This window comes from Heloderma suspectum, chromosome 1 (genome assembly GCF_057233095.1).
Source record: "Heloderma suspectum isolate Gila_16-S chromosome 1, 16-S_ref, whole genome shotgun sequence".
NCBI classification, from domain to species: domain Eukaryota; kingdom Metazoa; phylum Chordata; class Lepidosauria; order Squamata; family Helodermatidae; genus Heloderma; species Heloderma suspectum.
In genome coordinates, this window is record NC_139458.1 from 326987658 (window position 1) to 327009351 (window position 21694).

A 21694-nucleotide genomic window follows, 5' to 3' on the forward strand; every position below is an offset into this window, starting at 1 on the left:
GTGGCACTCGCCCGTGCGTATTAGCCCATTGGGACCTGCTGAAGCAGGCGTGGGGAACGTGTGGCCCCTGAGATGCGGTTGGGCGGCAACTTCCCTCATCCCTCGCTGTTAGCTATGCTGGCTGCGGCAGTCCAACAACATCTGGAGAGCCAAATGTTCCCCACCACGTGGTAGAGCTATGGAAAGGAGAGCGGGAACTGCGGGAGAGCTTTTCCAGATCCCTTCTCATGTTCTGACGTTCTCCCAGAATGTGTAACATCTGAAAACCAAATAGCAATAAAACTAAGGAACAGAGCAATGGGCATCTTGGTGTACTGGGGTGAGACCTCATTAGGCCTATAACGGGTGTAGTAAACATACTTCCTAAAAGCCTCGAGGTTTGTTGCTTTGTTTTTAAAATGTAGTCTCAGAAACCTTTTCCAAAACACCTTTTCTAATGTAAGTAATTAACAAAATTACACTGGTTTTTTGTTGTTATTGTTCAGTCGTGTCCGACTCTTCATGACCCCATGGACCATAGCACACCAGGCCTTCCTGTCCTGCGCTCTCTCCCGGAGCGTGCTCAAGTCCATATTCATTGCATCGGTGATGCATCTAGCCATCTCATCCTCTGCCATCCCCTTCTCCTTTTGCCTTCAATCTTTCCCAGCATCAGGATCTTTTCCAGGGAGTTTTCTCTTCGCATTAGGTGGCCAAAATATTTGAGCTTCAGCTTCAGTATCTGTCCTTCCAATGAGCAGTCAGGGTTGATTTCCTTTAGGATGGACTGATTTGACCTCCTTGCAGTCCAGGGCACTCGTAAGAGTCTTCTCCAGCACCACAGTTCGAAAGCATCAGTTATTCAGCACTCAGCCTTCCTTATAGTCCAGCTCTCACAGCCATATGTTCCTACTGGGAAAACCATAGCTTTGATTAGACGGACCTTTGTTGGCAAGGTGATGTCTCTGCTTCTTACTATGATGTCTAGGTTTGCCATAGCTTTCCTCTCAAGGAGCAAGCGTCTTTTAATTACATGGCTACAGTCCCCGTCTGCGGTGATCTTGGAGCCCAAGAAAATAAAACCTGTCACTCCTTCCATTTCTTCCCCTTCCATATGCCAGGAAGTGATGGGGCCAGATGCCATGATCTTCATTTTTTTAATGTTGAGTTTCAAACCAGCTTTTGCACTCTCCACTTTCACCCTCAACAAGAGGCTCTTTAGATCCTCTTTGCTTTCTGCCATTAGGGTGGAATCATCTGTGTATCTGAGGTTGTTGATAATTCTCCCGGCAATCTTAATTCCGACCTGTGATTCATCCAACCCGGCATTTCTCATGATGTACTCTGCATGTAAGTTAAATAAGCCAGGCGCCAATATACAGCCTTGTCGTACTTTCCCAATTTGGAACCAATCGGTTGTTCCATGTCTGGTTCTTACTGTTGCTTCTTGACCCTCGTACAGGTTTCTCAGGAGACAGGTAAGGTGGTCTGGTACCCCCATCTCTTTCAGAATTTGCCACAGTTTGTTGTGATCCACACAATCAAAGGCTTTAGCGTAGTCAGTGAAGCAGAAATAGACGTTTTTCTGGAATTCTCTTGCTTTCTCCATGATCCAGCGAACGTTGGCGATTTGATCTCTCGTTCCTCTGCCTCTTTGAAACCCAGCTTGTACTTCCGGTAGTTCTCGGTTCGCATACTGCTGAAGCCTAGCTTGTAGGATTTTGAGCATCACCTTGCTGGCATGTGAAATGAGCGCAATTGTACGGTAGTTTGAACACTCTTTGGCATTGCCCTTCCTTGGAATTGGAATGTAAACTGACCTTTCCAGTCTTGTGGCCACTGTTGAGTGTTCCAAATTTGTTGGCATATTGAGTGCAGCACTTTAACAGCATCATCTTTTAGGATTTTAAATAGCTCAGCTGGAATACTGTCATCTACGCTAGCTCTGTTGTTACTAATGCTTCCTAAGGCCCACTTGACTTCACTCTCTAGGATGTCCGGCTCCAGTTCAGTGACCGCACTATCATGGCTATCATGGACATTAAGATCTTTCCTGTATAGGTCTACTGGTTACCTAATCTGTCTGGGAGATTACTGGATTGTATCAGATATTAGCCCTTTTTAGAATAGACCCACTGAAATTAATGGGACTTAGAGAGACTAACAGTAACATACAGCCCACTATGACCCTTGTCTGTCAGCCATATATGCCACTGCTATAAAGGTGATTCTTGTGAATAGTGTAAAGTGGGTGGAGAACCTCAGTCCTGGAGGCAAAAACTGGTCCTTCTCGGGTCCCTATAAGGCACAGTGGGCTGCATGCAACCCCTGCTGTCAAAAAAATCCAAAACAAAACAAGGCCATGTTAGCACTACAGAGTGTTCAACATGCCAAATGTAGCTTGTTTTAAAGATAAACTGGCCAATTACAGGTTAAATTAACTCTCCATAGTGCTAACTTGAACAATTTTTGAAGGGGCACCCCAGAAGGGGCACCCCGTGAGGTGATCTGTGGAGTGCAAAAATAGCCCCTGAACCCACCAACGTTTCCCACCCATGCTATAAGCAGATTCAAATTCCTGCATAGATATGCCCAGGGACTGACAGAAGCAGTGTTCACTGTGCCAGTGGGACCAATATATTGGGTTACCATGACATTGTTTTGCATGTGCTGGGTGGGGTGTCTGTCATCCTGAGTTCATTGATCCCCTCCATGTGTGGCGGAATGTGGCTGTCACCTCGGTAACAGCCCCCAAATGGTGAACATTGGCAGTTTTTCTATGGACGGTGAGTGCACAGCTGCTGTTTTTGAGCTGTTTTCTGATTTTCAGGTTATGTGTTTTTCCCTCCCCTCCTGGGCTGAGCACATATAGGATTTGGTGGCTGTGGCGGCAGCGTATCCCTTCCCCACCCCAGCATAATTAGAGTGCAGGACTGGTTGGCCTGATTCAGATCTGAAACTTACTTGAAAAGTTTGGGACAGCATAATTTGGAGGGAAATCTTGCATACATTTTATTAATTATACTCACCCAAAAACCTGTCACAATATGGACTGCAGGAAAGGAGAGGAGCACATAGCCTCAAAGAATTACCCCTCCCCTCATTAAAATTGGCCATTCATGGAGGTGGGGGTTACTCATCACTATAACATCCCACAGAAACCTCCAAGAGCCATGACACTTGTGCAACCATTCTCTCTGCAGAGCAAACACAATGTGCAATCTGGGGGAAATTTTGCATTTTCCCAAATACAAAAAAAGAACAAAAAAAGTGCATTGTCAGTGCTTGAAATATCCCCAGAAAGTGCAGTCTCAAAGAAAGACATTTCTCATATGGCATTGTACAAAAAGTTCAAATTAAAGCAATTCCTAACGGCAAGCTTACAGTCTCAAGGATTGTATGGCAAGGCCCCTGAACACCACAGAAAGGCATGAAGGCTTTTCTAAACTGTGTTGTGTTTAGAAGAGTCAGGGGACACATAGTGTTGCAGAACCCAGAGTCAGAGAGACCACGGAGTGAAGGAAAAAGAGATTCTTTATTTAACGCGCGGGCTTAAGGCTGGAATCGTTTCCAAAGAGCCAGAAGCCCCGATTTACATTAGCACATTGGTTTTATAGACATTGTGACACATATGAAACGGCTCCTCCTCCCCCTCCCGCATGGGGTTGCAATCCTCAACATTTTTCCTCCTAGCACCATTGTTTATAATACAAGAACTGGGTTATAGGGTAGCCATGATAAGGAGAGAACAGAAGAGAACAGCAGAGAACAAGATATACAATTGTATGACCTTTGACAAGATAAGGAATTCCTGTGTCTCGTCAGCTTACAACAATATATTCAAGGGAGAAAGAGCTCAGCAAGAACATGAAGCATGAGACTGCATGAGGCTACTTAGTCTGACCCCCGATATGGCTGCTACAATAGTTGTTACTCTATAGTCTTCCCTAAGCTGACACCCTCCAGATGTTTTAGAGTACAACTCCCGTCATCCCCTACCAGCATCGCCATTGGTCAGGAATGCTGGGAGTTGTAACCCCAAACATCTGTACTCAGACCACAATACTGAACAACAGAAAAATGCACTTTCCTTCTCCACCCTTGCCCCATGCAACAATTGTGATTATCAGTGCAATTTGGACAGGTGTGCCACTATCACATATATTAATCTCCTCCTCTTCACCCATGCCACTTTTTAAAACTTTCAAGTTTTTAAAAGTCTTCTTTAGAGACTGAACGTTCTTGTTTGTACTACTAAGAAAAGAAACATCCATGCAGTAATTTACAACAAACTACCAAACCCAGCAAGGACAGTCTGTCTCAGCAATGCCCCATCAGCTTGGAAGCATTTTTGTTTCATCCTTGACAGAGCAGTTGTTTGGCTGCTACAGATACCTTCTCTCCACCACTGCAGCGTGTATTACTTAGCAGGTTTAAAAACAGCAAAGCAGGCTTTTACCATCACCAAAGATCTCTACCTAGCAGCAAGGCTACTGCTGCATGAGGTCCAGAGACAGAAAACGCAGCATTGCTGACACTGGAGGGAGCTAGAGTGTAACAGTTCAACCCTGTGTTCATTGGTAAGCCCCACAGTATTCCAGTGTGCACTAGATCACAACCTTAAACAGATGGGGAAAAGGCCTTGAAATTCTGGAATGGCTCCGATTCCTGCAGGCTGCTAGAAGGACAGCCCAGTTCCTTTGGACAGTCTGGAAAGCAGTAGCTTCCTTTGCATTTTTGGAATGGCTTTGTGTGTAGAAGGGTGCAGCATTTGCTCTTGATAAGACAACAAATGCCTTTTCATGAGGAGGCATTGGTTGAACCAGCACAACAAACACTCCCCATGTAATAAAGATTGTTATCACTGACAGGTGCAGCTCAATCATATACCAGAATTCAAGGACAAATGCCTGTTCAACTTTTTTTACGGGCATGGTGTCCCCTATCCTTCCACCCCAAATTCAAGTTGAAAATGCTGGCGTTTTTAATTTAATATCTTTCCAATTAAATTGTCCAAGATGGCTTACATTATCATTGATTTTTATACTTTTTAGATGCCTTATAAAACTAATTTTGGGGGCATCTTACATTAAAAATATATAAATCCATAAAGCAATCCAAAACATTAGCCAACAAAACAGCAATACAACCAGCAGTGAACTCAAGGCCTGGCGTGCTATGGTCCATGGGGTCACGAAGAGTTGGACACGACTTAATGACTGAACAACAACAAGAACTCAAACAAGTGGGGAAAAGAGTGCAGTAGTTTTTATCTGATGCATGAAAGTGAACAGAGCAGGAACACTCCTATAATGCATAGTTTTATAGTGCAATGAACTGGAAATTTGAGGAAAAAGCATTCATGGATAGAAATAACAAGCCAAAAAAGCAATATAGTAATACGGAAATATCACTGCCACCTTAATCAAAGGCTATAGTTATCTTGAGGTAAAGGGGGGATTAGGGAGTCAGCCAAAGAGAACATATGATAATGGATGTTCTCAATTATCCTCAGGTTAACTGGGTAAATGTACATTCAGGCCAACACAGAGAACATTTCTAGCTCCAATAAATGCTTGTGCTTGAGACCAGTTAGTCAAGGAGCCCATAAAAAAGGAGGCAACCCTTAATTTAATACTGATCTGATTGGTGATTTCACTGTAGAACAACCTAATGGGCAAAATTGCCTCAGAAGTTCAACACAATCACATTTAATTTTTAGAAGATGAAATTTATTGAAAATAATGACATTAGGGGAGGAAAGCAGTTTTTTAACAAACAGTCAAAGGGAGCGGCCAGTTCAGAACATGCAACAAGGGAAGCTGCAAGACACATGGTGGCGGCGGGTACCTCCAGTGTCTCACTGCCAAGGCACTGGGTTGGGAAGCAGGAGACAGGAGTTCAAGTCCCACCAGGGGGAAGGAGGGGACAAATCCCCACTCACATTTTGCATGCCTGGACAAAAACAGCCATATCTGGGGCAAAAGAGAGAGAACTCCCTAGCCTTGAACCCACACTGCACTGCAAACACCACAAAGCAGTTCCCTACCCACTCAGTCTCAGCAGTGTACAGGAACAGAGCCCATCATGAGGCATTGATCTCCCTCCCAGCTCCAGGATCCAGTCATATATGCCAGGAGCACAGCGGCTGTAGAAGAGCCCTCACTGGATGGAACAGCTTGCATTTTACATGCTGGAGGTCCAAGGTTTGAAGCCAAGGTTCAGCCCCACAGTAGGAAACCTCACACAGGCACATTGGAGCCAATCACGAAGAGCACTGAATAGGCCAATAGCCTGGCTCTTATATGAGCCAACCAGCACTTTTGGCCCACCCCTCCCCCTGGCAACTCACATGACCGATCCCTCCCCCCCTGCTATTTTGCCCAAAAGGGCAACCCTGCTGAGCAGCATTGCAGCAGCCTTCATCACTCTCCTCCTCATTCCTCCCCAGTCCCAATTGATAGGCTTATGCACCCTAGCAGCAACTGCACCCATCCCACTAGAGCACTCAGAGAGCTTTCCCCTCACAGACTAAGGAATCTAAGTGTGCAGAGAGAGGAGAGACTGCATATCCCGAAGCCCATCTTCCTCCCTGCTTTCCTCATCCTGAGGCCCACTGAGGTCAGATCAAAGTCAGGTGGGAGAAAGGGATCTTGCTCTACCACTTCCAAGCAACACAAAAGCAACCCCTGTGGCAAAGTCGGAGCCTTTCTCAATCAGCATCCAGGATGGAGCAGGTCCTGAAAGGAAAAGTCATGTGTGTGTGGTTGCTAACCACTCACCCCAGCAGGGCTCCGGTGCCTTGGACACTGTCTCAACAGAGAGCAGTGTAGCAGCTGGTGTCGTGTTTCTCATGGCACCAGTTCTATGGTAGTAACATCTTCACCTATGTTAATTTGCAGACAGGGTAGTTAGTCTGTTGCAGCAAAAACAACAAAGAGTTGTGGCACCTTAAGGACGAACACACTTATTCTGGCATAAGCTTTTGTACACCAGAGGCTACTACATCAGATGCATGAAATGTTAACCTCAAGTTGGCCGAGTTAAATACACATGCTGGGGATGGGATGGCGGAGAGGAACTGTAAACAGTGAAGTCAGAGGGGCTTGAAATGTGGTAAGTGGCGCTTGCATAAAAAACGTCTGTCATGGAGCTCGCCTGGAACAAGGAGCCTGCCTGGAACAAGTATTTAGCAACTCCATGGAAGAACAGCCGGAAGCATGCAGATACTGCTGCTTGTTATGAAGTGAGCCTCCCTCATACTCTGGATGGAACGGGATGCAAAGTGGATGCTGTGCTGTGAAAGAATAGTATGTGGCCAATGGTGCAGCTAAGGCTGGATCTTGGGGCCAAAATCCAGAGCCCTGCTGCTGGGGGTGGGGTGGGACAAATGACCTGCCAGAGAGCGACAGATGATGAGGGCATCAGGGTAACAGAAGCAAACTCCATTTTATTCCTATAGTCATGATGGTGCTATGATTTAAGCAAGCTTAAGGTTCAAAACCACATGTGCTCAGAGTATGTTTTTTATTAGGGTTGGCAAGCATTACACATATGGAATGTGGAAGCACTTGTAAGGTATGGGATGGTGAAGAAGAAGAGGAGGAGGAGGAGGAATGTTGGTTGTGTGCTTCTCAACTGAATGTACATGGTCATCTAAAGGGGGCTCCCATAAGACCATCAAGCCCAGGGTGTACTTTTACCTAGCTGTACCACTGTCTGTGGAGAGCAGAGGGAGTACCACACAATAGCCAGCAGCCGGAACACATAGTCCCTGAACCTAGGACCCCAGCAGGTATTTGTGAGGGACAGAGAGATAGAAGAGAGAGTAGTGCCACTGCTGCACAGAGGAGACTGCAGTGACTGTAAACAGTGGGGTCTCCTAAGGATCTGTTTTGGGACCATAAATGATTTGGAGTCCAGAGTGAGCGCTGAAGTAGCCAAGTCTGTGGATAAACAAATGTTATTTAGATTGGTGAGATCCTAACATTTAAAATTATTTACAGTTGTTTTTAGGCCGCCTTTAAGGGTGGAATCCTTTCATATGGCATCCGAACTCAAAAAGAACATTGAAGTCCTTGAAAAGATATAGAAAAGGCAATTAAAATGACGAAGGGGTTGGAACACCTTCCCTATGAGAAAAGATAAAAGTACTTCAGGATATTTAATTTAGAAAATGAAGTATGACTAAGGGCATAATCTTATGCACGTTTAGACAGAAAAAAAAAGACCTACAACTGCCAGCATTCCACAGCCAGCATAGCTGGCTGGGGAATGCTAGGAATTGTAGAACTTTCTGTATAAATGTGAGTAGAATTGCGTCCTAAGGGGAGTCATGATAGAGGTTTCTGAAATTATCATTTCCCTCTAATACAAGACTCAGGTGGTGGGTACCAACTGGGCTACTGAGAAATAAGAGAGAGGTTTCTGCATGCTTGGGAAGGAATTCCGAGGTTTGCAGGAATATAAATGTTTTTGTTTGTTTTTTATGCAACTAAAGGGGGCAACATCTCCTCCCCCAAAAACAACCCAATAAGGACTGAGCTTGTTCAGTAATCGAAAAATTACAAGAGTCAGTTTGGAAAAGAAAATTGGAAAACTTGCAAGGCGCGGGGCGGGGGGCACAGAATGGAGTATCATGGAGGAGGGCAGGGCAAACTGGCTGGCATAAGAAGAGCCAATGGTCCATCTAGTCCAGCATTCTGTTCACACAGTGGCCAACCGGTTGCCCACAGGAAACCCACAAGCAGGACATGAGCGCAACAGCACCCTCCCACCCGTGTTCCCCAGCAAGTGGTGTACACAGGCTCACTGCCTCTGATACTGGAGGTAACATACAGCCATCAGGACTATAGCTATTGATAGCCACCACTTCAGATGGCTTTAAAAGGAGATTGGACAAATCAGTGGAGGAGAAAGCTATCACTTCATCTTGTGGCAGTGAATTTCATAGTTCAACTATGTGCTGTGTGAAGAAGTACTTCCTTTTATCTGTCCTGAATCTCCCACCAGTCAGCTTCATGGGATGACCCCAGGTTCTATTGTTATGAGAGAGGTAGCATCCCAGTTAGGAGGTGAGGATACACTGCAACATTGTGCAGGTCCCACTAACAAAATTCTTATTATGAAAGAGCAGAGGTTAGTAAATGAACTTTCTAGTGTTACAGGTTTTCAGGCCCTAGCAATGCAATCCTTTGCATATCTACTCAAAGTAAGCTCCATTTATTTCAGTGGGGCTTACTCCTGGGTAATTGGGTATAGAATTGCAGCCTCAGAAAACCACAGGGAGGGAAGGGCACGTTTTTTAGTAACAGATTTTTGCACAAGACAGTATCACGCATGAGTTTTTAATCAACCTGTAAAATACATTTTGGTCAGTGATAAGTATTACTGAACTATGTACAATATAATAATTAGGAAACCACTTTTTAAACAAAATAAACAGGCTTGTTTTCTCCTGGAACATTTGAATGGAGGGGGATGAAAGGAGCATCAGAGTCTTTTTTCCTGATAGTTTTTAATACGGGGTTGTTGAAAATCCAAAAATTTTATTGCCCACTATAAAATAGCTCTTTATCTTTTCTCGTGACACTTTCTGTGGTGTCACATTTAACCAAACTAGGAAACTACAGATAGTAGAAATGTTTGCAGACTAGATGTCAGGCAATAAAGAAGATCAATTTCCCATGCCAGCCAAAATAAAGATGCCTTATCATTGTTTAAACCTTTTGCTCTTTGTGATGCCTGCTAATATTTTAACCCAAGGAAGTTAAGATATTGTCTTTTCCGCCCACCCACCCAACGTAGAACACACAGCTGTATTTATCTTTTTATCAGATGTTATGGTATAAAAGAGCACATGGTACCTAAATTCATGCTGTGGATCACAATTCGCTGGCGCTATCTAGGAAGATGCAGCTTTTTTACATTATACTCCCTTTGTTTCATCTTTGCAGGGCTGTAACCCCTGTGTGCCCACGAAAATGCAGCTGTGACCTGGCACAGTCGAGAGTGCAGTGCTTCAGAGTTAGCGAAGTGCCTAAAGAGATCACTTCTACTACCCACAAAATTTACATCTCTCACAGCAAGATCAAACAGCTCCAGGTAGGATAGTTTCCTCATCAAATAACCTATATTTTCAGTTAGGTAGGCCAGATGAAAAAGAGAACAGAGCTATTATATATTTAATAGTTAAACTGAAGAGAAAATTTTGGCAGGGAAAGCTTTATGGGCAGAGGGGGAAACTATCTCTGCAGAAATGCTCTCTTCTACACAGATGTTAAAAGATCAGGAAACCTGTTGTATGCATCCGCTCACTTTAAGGCAGCAGCTTTATGCATCCTTGCATAGGAAATTCAATTCAAGCTTGCTTCTGACTGCATAGGATTGGGCTACAATGTTCACTTTAAATCATCCATACAAGAACATACTGTCTTTTATTTGATCCAGCTAAAAACCACAAAGTTTTTCAAGTTTTACTGAACTCTCCCTCACCTCCTATATTAAAAAAAAAAGAGAGAGTGTGGGGAGGAAAAATGTGGGGGGGGGGCGGGGGTCTTGCTGCAGAAGACATGGTAGAAGCCTAGCTTGAAAACACAAGATCCATTTGTGAAGCCTGATGCTATGTGTATTTATGTGGAAATAAGTTCCGCTACCTTCAGCAGCACCGTGCATGTAGGTGTGTATAGCTTTCGCTTTAAAAAATGAGCGTTGTCAGGCAAAAGCCATGGAGAGGCAATTGGATAAATCTTGTCTCACGTTTGCTAGCCCTCTTGTGAGCTGGCTTGTACACACAAAATGATAAAGTGGAAATAATATACTGTACTCTGTTTTACCCTATACATTGTTGTACTGTCATTCTTTTAAATAAGAATTGGTGGAATCTTCAACACATTTACAGTTATTGTCTAGCCCTTCCACTCAGAGTCATTATTTAATCTGTTCATCCATAGATTTTTGAGACCAGAAGGGAATATGTTAAGCACATTGTTTTGTTGATTGCTTAATGCTATAGGCAATGGACAACTACTCTGTTTAGAAGGCAAAAATACAGTAGCTAAAAGAAAGCTATGAAAAGTTTGGTTGTCAAGGCATAAGCATGCCAGTCCCAAAATAATTTGCCCCTGATCCAACTAATCTTTGTGGAGGCTTGCAGAGCAATCCTATGCATGTCTACTCAAAATTAAATCTCATTGAGTTCAAGGAGACCTCCCCTCAGGTAAACGTGTATAAAATTGCGGTCTAACTCACAATTAACCGTGGCTGGATCTTGCCTTTTAGTGTGAGGCAGCAAAACCCGAGTCCCATTGAAATCAAAAGGTCTCCTCTTTTAAATATTTGCTTACAGACCACTGGCTTAGGTACATCTGCAACTTATTCTGGCTGTGCTCTGCACTGAAATGCAAATCAGCACAAATCCAGTTTTGGATTAATTGGGCTGTGGCTCAGACTGTGTTGCTTCCAAAAATTCAGTGGGCATTTCTGTACATACAGTATAGCTCACAACGACATGGCTGTTTTCCACTGTTTTGTGAGAAATAAATCCAGTTTATTTCAGCATGTGTAAGGGACACCTTTTCTGTACAAGTTCAGTGTCTTGGTGCTAGTGATTTTCTGTGATAGGGTTGCCAAGTGGCCAGGAAAATGAACTGCTTGACTTGTTTCTGCACATTTAATTGATTTCGATATGCAGATCAAGCTTTTCACAGCACAGAGTGAAATATTATCATCTGCTAATTGTTGCAGATCAAGCTACTGTTAGAGGAGCAATTTTATTGTATGGCCAATTTACCGAGTGACACTTGTGTCTGTTTATTGCAAACCTCTCTATGTGGAATCCAGCATGTTCTTAATCTTAATGGGACTAAACTACAGTATGCAGTTTCTGAGTTGCAGTCTTTATTATTTGTACAGTCTGATTATAACTATATTTGTTCAGAAGTTCCACTGAGATCAATGCGAGTTTCTCATAAGTGTATTTAGGGTTTCAGCCATAATAACACCTTTTAATTAAATAAAATATGAAAGAAATTATTTTGGAGCAATATATGTGATTCCCACAGTAATCTCTGCAGTCATGGAAGTATAATGCCCACGTGGGGAGGAAGCGGGGTGGTACCATATTGGATTAAAGATATTATATTTTCTGGATTGAGCCAGGGTTTATAAGGCTTGTTCCTTCAAATCAGATGTGGGCAAGGTTTGTTGCTCCAGATGTTATTGGACTCTCAGCTCCCAGCAGCCCCAGCCAGCATGGCCAGTGGAGAGTCCAGCAACATCTGGGGGGCCACAGGTTGCCCACTCCTGCTTCAAGTGCCTCAAGATAGCAGGGTAATACGTTGCCATGTACCTCCCACCTGGTTTTTCTTTGGTCTACCTTTCTCCCATACTCTCATTGCAGCAAAATGAAAGTTCTACTGCCCATAGCAGATTGGCAATGGGGAGGAGGGCAGGCAGACCAAAAGGACAGACTTGCAATGGCTGCATATGGTCCCCACACATCTATTTTATTTATTTCCATTTATTTTTATGCTAGTTTTCAGGAAAGGGCTTCCAAAGCAGTTCAAATTTACAGTACGATCCTACACACGTATACTCAGCAGTAAATGCCACTGAGTTCAGCACAGCCTACTCCCAGGAAAGTGGGCATAGGATTACAGCTTCAAAGTCTTTAAGAATAGGCAGGATCTTTGGGTGAAAAAAAAAATCCTGCTGAACCGCTCACTCATTTTAGAAATTAAACTTTGCTCCCTTTTCCATCTGCGAAAGGCCTTTGCACACAAAACTCCACAACCTTTTAGCTCAATAAATGCACATCCATGGCTTGGTGGTTCTTTGTATTAAACAAGCTGCATGTGCATTATTAGCCACAATTAAGGGTCCTTAAACAGCAACAAACCTTGGGTTTGCCTCCAGGGTTTGATAAAAAGCCATAGCTGATCCCCAAGTGTATCTCTCTATGATGTATGTGGACAGGTTTGTAGATTGCAGTCAAAATCACTTGACTAGTTCTAATATATTAGCCAGGCCAGTAACTTTTCTTATACAAATAGGTCTCTGTTTGCTCATTAGTATAAAATATACCTACAGTTTCAGGGGCAAGAAAAGTAGTATTTGCATGTCATGCTGAGAAAGAAAAATGGAGGTTCTTTATCAGTGTAATTTACTATTTTGTCAATACTGACCTGACAGCAGTAGCAGCACAAACCTGAATAGTACCTTTGCAAAGAACAGTAACACCCTGTTCCAGCTACTTAAAGCATCTAAAATATGTGCTTATAATTAACATGTAACCCACTGTCCTGTGTTCCTCTGTGAAATAAATATGAGATGAGGCTGATGTTTTATTCTGCCCATTACAAAAATAGAAAAATGTCTCTGAAATAAATTAGGAACAGCACAATGCTATACAGGTCTACTCAGAAGTAAGTCCCACTGAGTTCAGCACAGTATTCCCAGGTTAGTGCATATAAGATCAGAGTCCTATTGACCTTTCTCTATTAGACCGTAAGCATAACCATATACAAAATGTTCCAAGACTTCTTCAACCAGAACCGCTGGAGCATTCCAAGGCCTCCTGTGAGGCCTTGGCAAGGCACTTTGCAGATAAAATTGATTGGATCAGGAGTGTTATTCCATGCGTTGTGGATACACTTAGTGAGCAGGAGGCGGTCTGTGGCACACCGGTTTTGTGGGATCGGTTCCAGCTTCTTCCTTCTGATGAAGTGGACAAGGTGCTTTCATCTGTAAGGCCGACCACCTGCTTACTTGATCCTTACCCATCTTGGCTCATTATGAGCTACAGAGAGAGGTTGGGTGAGGGGATCAAGGCGGTGGTGAACGCCTCCCTTGAGGAGGGAGTGATGCCATCAGCCCTCAAGGAGGCAGTGATAAGACCACTCTTAAAGAAGCCCTCCTTGGATCCCCAAGTTCTGAACAGCTTTCGCCCAGTCTCGAATCTGCCTTTTTTGGGCAAGGTGATTGAGTGAGTGATGGCAATGCAGTTGAAGGCACACTTGGAAGAAGCCAATTATCTAGATCCATTTCAGTCGGGCTTCAGGCCTGGGCATGGGACAGAAACGGCCTTAGTCACTTTGGTGGATGATATGAGGAGAGCTTTGGATAGGGGTGAATGCTCCTTCCTTGTTCTCCTTGACCTCTCAGCGGCTTTTGATACTGTTGACCACAGTATCCTCCTGGACCGCCTAGAGGGGTTGGGCATTGGAGACACCGTATTACAGTGGTTCCAGTCCTTCCTCTCCGGCAGGTACCAGCGGGTAGCACTGGGAGAGGAGGTTTCGGACCCGTGGCCGCTCACTTGTGGGGTGCCACAGGGTTCCATCCTCTCCCCAATGCTATTTAACATCTATGTGAAACCACTGGGGGTTATCATCAGGAGGTTTGGGGTGTGGTGTCATCAGAATGTGGATGACACGCAGCTCAACCTCTCGTACAAATATTCACCAAGGTTGGCAGTAGAATCCCTGTCCAAATGTCTGGAGACGGTGAGTGGCTGGATGGGGAGGAATAAGCTGAAGCTGAACCCTGACAAGACCAAGGTACTTTTGGTGGGAGACAAGAGGAGGTTGGGGGATGTTGACCTGGTGTTGAATGGGGTACGGCTACCCTTGAAAGACCAGGTCCGCAACTAAGGGGTCATCTTAGACTCCCAGCTGCCCATGGAGGCTCAGGTGTCAGCTGTGAGCCGGACAGCGCTGTATCAACTCCATCTGATACGGCGGCTGCGCCCCTACCTTCCCGACCATCTGCTCCCATCGGTAGTACATGCCCTGGTCTCCTCTCGTTTAGACTACTGTAATGCGCTGTATGTGGGGTTACCCTTGAAGATGGTTTGGAAGCTGCAGCTGGTACAGAACGCGGTGGCTCGCCTGATTAAAGGCAGCTGCTGGCGAGATCACATCACTCCAGTGCTGAAAGAGCTGCACTGGTTACCAGTTGTTTTCTGGGCCAAATTCAAGGTGTTGGTTTTGACCTTTAAAACCCTATATGGTTCCAGCCCAGCCTATCTCAAGGAGCGCCTCCAGCAACACCAGATAGGCCGCTCAACAAGATCAGCCTTGGATGGCCTTCTCTCTCTCCCATCAGCCAGGACAGCTAGGCTGGTGAGGATGAGGGAGAGGGCCTTCTCTGTGGTGGCCCCCACTCTGTGGAACTCCCTCCCTAGGGAACTCTGCCATGCCCCCTCTTTAATGAGCTTCCACCACACATTAAAAACGTGGTTGTTCAGGCAGGCATTTGGGGTGGGTTAGGGTAATTTTAGAAATATGATGTTTTTAATGTAGAATTTTATTGTTTTAAACTGTTTTTATTGTTGTACATCGCCCAGAGTGGCTGGGTGACCAGCCAGATGGGCGGTTAATAAATTTAATAACTAACTAACTAACTAGTCTTCTGAAAAGAAACTTGCTCCATCTTTTCACTTGTTGGCCAACTCAATTCTTTGCTGTTATTAAATTGATAATCATTACATTGATAAACTCTTCTTGATGATCTTTTTGCACCAAGCCCTCTACATAACCAAGCACAAGCTCAATGAAACCATAGGTAATGAATATTAAGTTACAAGCGGAGTCTGCAACAAAACGTTTTTCTATTTTTCATTCATTCTATGCCACAGTTATAACTTGATTTAGTGTTTAGTTTTTTTGTGCTTTTCTTTACCATTCAAATCCTTTAAAAAAAAACCTACCAGCTTCCGCATAAATCAAGTAGATACAAATACATGGGGCAGTATCCTATACTGCTGCACTCCTGCTGTTTCTGTTGTGCCAGCAGGATCCACTGCTACAACAGGAAGTCAGAACTTCCAAAAGCAACCTGGAAACCAGTGGAAGCATTTGTTTCCAGAATGGAACAAGTCAGTAGAACTCCCTTCTGCAAGCTCCACTGACCTGCCCTATTCTGGAAACAAGTGTTTCTGCTAGTTTCTATTTGGTTAAGGATCCGCTAGTTTTGCACTGTGCTGCCGGTGAGTCCTGCTAGTGTGTGGGCATTAGATACTGCCCATGAAATTTACATATCAAAAGGAAAAAAAGCTATTATTAAAAATATAGATATCTAAAAATATATGCCATACCAACACATATCCTAAAAGAAGTCAAAAGGTTAAAATGCCTCACATTTCAGGAAACACTATGAGGACATCTACCGAAGAAGAAAAAGCCTTTTACACATCCTATCTTTATGGTTATAAAAGAGAAATATAAAAGGAATAATCAAATCAATGTTTCATACTGCAAACTAAAAAGGATAGGGAGACACAAAAAAGACAGAAGAACCCCCCCCCCCCCGGCAACAACAACAACCCAAATTCTATAAAGTGAATATTCAGCTCCACCATCTCCATTCACACCTTTCTGTATCAAGAAGTATGGCTGGCTGGGGGATGCTGGGAGTTGTAGGACTTTTTTCTGTCTAATCATGCATGGGATTGTGCCCTTAGACAGCAATCCTATCGTCCCTGGGAGGCTGTCCCAGGAACTAAAGGATAGGATGGAGTTCCCCTCATGGGCAAAGAGAGAGAGAGGTTCACCCTCAGAGGCGGAGATCCAGCCATGGATCCTCCTCCCAGCCATTGTGGAAACCTCTGCAGTGGCTTCCTCCCTGAGATTGGAACTCCAACCTTGGGGAGGCGGGGGCGAGGGAAAGAAGAGGTGTGTTGGGGAGTGTTGTGGACAGGGAGGCAGTAGCTATGGATCCAGATCTGCAGGATCCACACCCCTGCCCAGCCCCCAACCACACTCCCAACACAGAGGAACATCTAGACCTGCCTGAAAAACCCCACCGAGGGCAGGTGGTGGTAGTAGAAAAAATGGCTCCTTACTCTCTTTGGCCCTGCTGACAAGAGCCCAGCAGGGCTTAGGAAAGTTTGGAGGCTCCAATATCAGAGCACTCCATCAGAGCTTAGGACTGCTCTCTTAATTTTAATAAAAGCTTTTCAAAACCTGTTAGATTCTTAACTTCATACTTTCTCGCTAATTCTATTATAAAATCCTATATTTGAAAATATTGAAATAATGAGGGTTGATTGACTCACAGGTATCACTATATTGAACTATCTCTCTCTTTTTTAAGGTCCATAATCTTAGTGTATTCACCACAGGCCCACATTTTCAAATAGACTATAATAAGGCCTACAATTGTATCTCCAACTCATACTATTCTAGAAAATGCAAATGTTGGTCCAAAAAACTGACCAGTCATTACAACAACAAATTATGATGCCATTATTAAGCAAATATATTAGGTACATTCATTGTCCTATTCACTTTGTATATATAACATTCAATATGCAACTCTGTACTTTCTTCTGCTGTTAAGAGAAGGAAGTCCCTGATCTTGGATACTCGGATACTCAGATTGGATACTCAGATGCTTCCAGCAGGGCAGGAGGAGTGATGAAGGCGATTTTCACCTCTCTGTCCTCCTTTTACATTTTTTTCCTCTAGATGAGCTTTTGAACGCATCTAGAGAGGGCATGCTGCCAGGGGCTGGGCTGGGGAGGCCATAGGATTTCTCAAATCCTGGCGTCTCTGCTCCCCTCTCCTCCCCATCCACCAGAACGGTGCTCATGGGAAGCAGCCAGCATGGGTCTTTCCAAGGTGGCTTGAAGGGGGCAGGGTATCGGGACTCAGAATTCCCTTCCCAAGGTCGTAGCAGTGTCTATAACTTCGGGAGAGGGGCTCTGAACAATCCGATGTTCCCTGGGATGCTCTCTCACTCTATGAAGTACTTTTAAGGCCACAACCATATAAATATTTTGTTCAGTGGATCTTACTTACAACTAAGTGGGCTTAGTTCTGAATAAAATGCACATAATTAGGGCGCACATCTGCAGTCTTGCCCACTTATTCCCTAATATGTCCCACTGTACTCAGTGTGATTTACTTCCCCATAAACATGCTTGGGGAATTGTGCTATCTGTCCCGCTGATGTCAACAATACAATCCTATTTTTACCCTGAAGTAAATCTCGTTGTGTTCAATGGCGCTTATTCCAGTTGTATTACCTTATTCCTAGGGCTGTGTTGTGTATATTCCATGCTAAGCCTCTAGAGGGCTCCAGTTTGCCATGGAACAGGCACAAAATCCAGTTTGGCTGGAGTATACTCCCCATAACTTGATACTCTTGCATAATTCTCACTCATTGTAATAGCATTTGAATAGATGATGTTCCTAATGAGTTGTGTCCATTCTATGAATGTGTTAATGAAATAAGCTATTACTGAATGAATTTTGCGAAAAAATAATTTTGCTGTGGCTTTTGTCCTTTAGATTGCTGATGTCCACAGAATGTCTGCCCTTGAAGAATTTGTCCTGACCTGCAGTGGGACAGAATCAGTAGAGACTAACACTTTCAAAACTTTGGATGCCTTGAGGACCCTGGAACTCTGGAAAAATAAACTAAGGCACATACCTACTTCACTCCCTGCAAACCTTGAAGTACTGAAACTTGGGGACAATTTAATAAGTGTTCTACATGAATCTGATTTTGAAGGTTTAAAAAAATTAAGAGTACTTGATATCCAAAGCAATTTGATTTTGGCTCTTTCTTTTAGTACTTTTTCCTCCCTTAGCAGTTTACAGAGTTTGACTTTAGATGGAAATAATATGCAATCTGCATCTGGACCATTTCATCTTCCCAACCTAAAATATCTTAGCATGGAGAATAACAAGCTGCAGTCTTTCTCAGGAAGCTTTTTCACATTTCTTCACAATTTGCTATTTCTCAATTTAAATGGCAATTTACTGACAAACATTCCTTTGGATCTGCCTAAATCTTTACTGTTGTTGAAGTTAGAGAGAAATCAATTAAAAATGCTAAGATTTGGAGACATGAAACAATTAGCAAACTTGTCAGAACTTTACTTGTCTGAAAACCAGCTTTCATCAGTTGATGGTGTGCAGTTTCTTTTCAGCTTAACTAGGCTGGAGTTGTCCAGGAATAAACTCCAAACAATACCACACAGATTACCAGCTACATTACAGAAAATTGAATGCAGTGACAATCTGATTGAGATAATTAAAGCAGAAGAATTTTTGGATCTACAGGGCCTCAAGCATTTGTTCCTTGACAACAATATTCTTACCACATTTGAAGATGGGGCACTTCAGACATGCACTCTACTGTCTAATCTAGCACTTGAAAAAAATCTACTTAGTTCTATTCCATTAAGGTAAGCGACTAAAGCAGAGACACAACTAAATACCAGAAGGGGTGGGCGGGGTTGAAAGTAAAGTGTTATATCTCAAGGACTGTCAATGTACTTTTAGCATTTGGATAATGCAACTGCAGTAGACTCCCCTTCTTTGTGCCTACATACTTAAGGGAGCAATCCTATGGCCACTAGACACTGTCTAGAGGGCCATAGGATATGCTCTTTTCTGGGAACTGACCTCGGAGCCTGTGCTCCGAGGTCAGTTCCTAGAAAACCGACTTCCCCCCACATCTGCACTGCTTCAGAGACAGTGTGGAGAAGCCCCGTCCTCTGCACTCGGAAGAGGAGCGTGGAGAAACTGAAAAGGGGCTGGGCTCGGGGTGTTCCAAGGCAGGGAGAGCAGAGCTGTGTGTACGACACATCTATGTGTTGTACATGCAGCCTCCTCTCCCGGTTGGCCCCCCGTGGCTAGTCAGCCAAAGACGGCCATCTAGCGGAAAATAGCAAGGCAGGAGAGGCACGGAGGAAACGACCCCCCCCCCCATTGCCTCTCCTGCCTTTTGTAGGATAGGCAGTTGCCTCCAAATTCAGAGGCGGCCACCTATTTTGACAGGATTGTGCCCTAAGAAAATTCTAATTGTGACACTGCAAAATAATGCAGTGGATGAGATCATAGAAAGCCAGTGTGGTGTAGTGGTTAATGTTGGACTAAGGCAAGGGTGGCCCTCCAGATGTTTTGGCCTACAATGGTGAGGGATGATGGGAGATGGGACCCTCCATATGATTTGGCCTACAGGTTGCCCACCTCTGGACTAGGGCGCTTCCAGACAGACTACTCCTAGCACGACCAATCAAAAGACAATGTGCTGCAGTTCTGTCTTTTCCTTGTCAACAGACTTTTTTGTAGGAGGAAAAAAGATGGAAGAAGCAGTGGAAAAACTGGTAGGGTTACAAATGGAAGATGACATCATCATCTGTGAAATTCCATGAATGAGTCAGAGCAATTGCATGATAAAAGCCTCATCTGGAAGCACACCCTGGTTCAAATCCCCACTTAGTTATGAAGTTCATTGGGTGACCTTGGGAAAGTGGCTAACTCTCGCTTTAAGCTACCTCACAGCTTGTTTTAAGGATAAAAGGGGGTTGGGGTGGAGAATCATGCACCTTGTGCCATGAACCATGAGTTCCATGGCGGAATATAAATGCCACACATAATTGATATTAGTTCTGGACAGATAAAAATGTAAATGGCATTGTTGTTGTTGTTCAATCGTTCAGTCGTGTCCGACTCTTCGTGACCCCATGGACCATAGCACGCCAGGCCCTCCTGTCCTGCGCTCTCTCCCGGAGTGTGCTCAAGTTCATATTCATTGTATCAGTGATGCTATCTAGCCATCTCATCCTCTGCCGTCCCCTTCTCCTTTTGCCTTCAGTCTTTCCCAGCATCAGGGTCTTTTCCAGGGAGTTTTCTCTTCGCATTAGGTGGCCAAAATATTGGAGCTTCAGCTTCAGTATCTGTCCTTCCAATGAGCACTCAGGGTTGATTTCCTTTAGGATTGACTGATTTGACCTCCTTGCAGTCCAGGGGACTCGTAAGAGTCTTCTCCAGCACCACAGTTCGAAGGCATCAATTCTTCGGTGCTCAGCCTTCCTTATAGTCCAGCTCTCACAGCCATACATTACTACTGGGAAAACCATAGCTTTGATTAGATGGACCTTTATTTCAGCATGGTGGCTGAAGAGGTGGTTTAAGTGTCAGGTTTCTAAAAACAAACAAACCGAGACATGCCAGGACTTGAGGGTTCCTGGAAACCAATCCATACTAAACCACCATATTCTAGAGAGGAGTCCTGACTCAGATTACACCCTAGTTTGGTTTGGTGTGTGTGCAAGAAGTCAGGTTCGAGTTCCTGCTCAGCTATAAAGCTAACTGGGTGGCATTAGCTGGGGGCCATATTGCTATTTCTTATCCTAATGACAGGGTTGTTAAAAGGACAAATGGCACAGGCACTGTAAAGTACTTGCCATGCTTGAAGGTACTATAAAAATTATAAACAACATATATTTTTCTTACTTCAGACTCCCACATACACTGGCGAGACTGGATCTGAAAGGAAATAGCATACGAAGAATTAAAGAACAAGAACTGACAAACCTAAGGCACCTACAGGTTTTAAATTTACGGAACAACGAGATATCCACCCTAAATTACAGCCTTTTGAAATATTTGCCTCGACTCAGGTACCTGTATCTGGATGGCAACCCATGGAATTGCACCTGTGATCTCCTCCGAACCAGAAGAGTGCTTATGGCCAAAGGCACAGATGTCAAAGGGGGACAATGCATATCACCAGCAGAAAGCCAGGGTGAAAGCTGGATGTCTTCCAAAAGGATACTGCATATGTGTGTACACAACAATCCGTATTTGGACGAAGAGGGGAAAGAAATTGGAAAGAAAGCAAATGTTGATGAGCCCTCCAATCTCAGAGTAAACACAGATGATTATTACGATTATGAAATAGATTAAGCACATGCCTC

The 21694-nt window shown here is 44.0% G+C and overlaps 1 protein-coding gene across 1 annotated transcript; it reads left to right on the top strand.

The window, feature by feature from the left end:
- Window positions 1-9891: 9891 nt before the first annotated feature.
- LOC146359468 (nephrocan-like) lies at window positions 9892-21683 on the top strand. The gene is made up of 3 exons (XM_084831472.1): window positions 9892-10083; window positions 18273-19174; window positions 21236-21683. The coding sequence occupies exons 1-3, from the start codon at window positions 9892-9894 to the stop codon at window positions 21681-21683; spliced, it is 1542 nt and encodes a 513-aa protein (XP_084687598.1).
- Window positions 21684-21694: the final 11 nt, after the last annotated feature.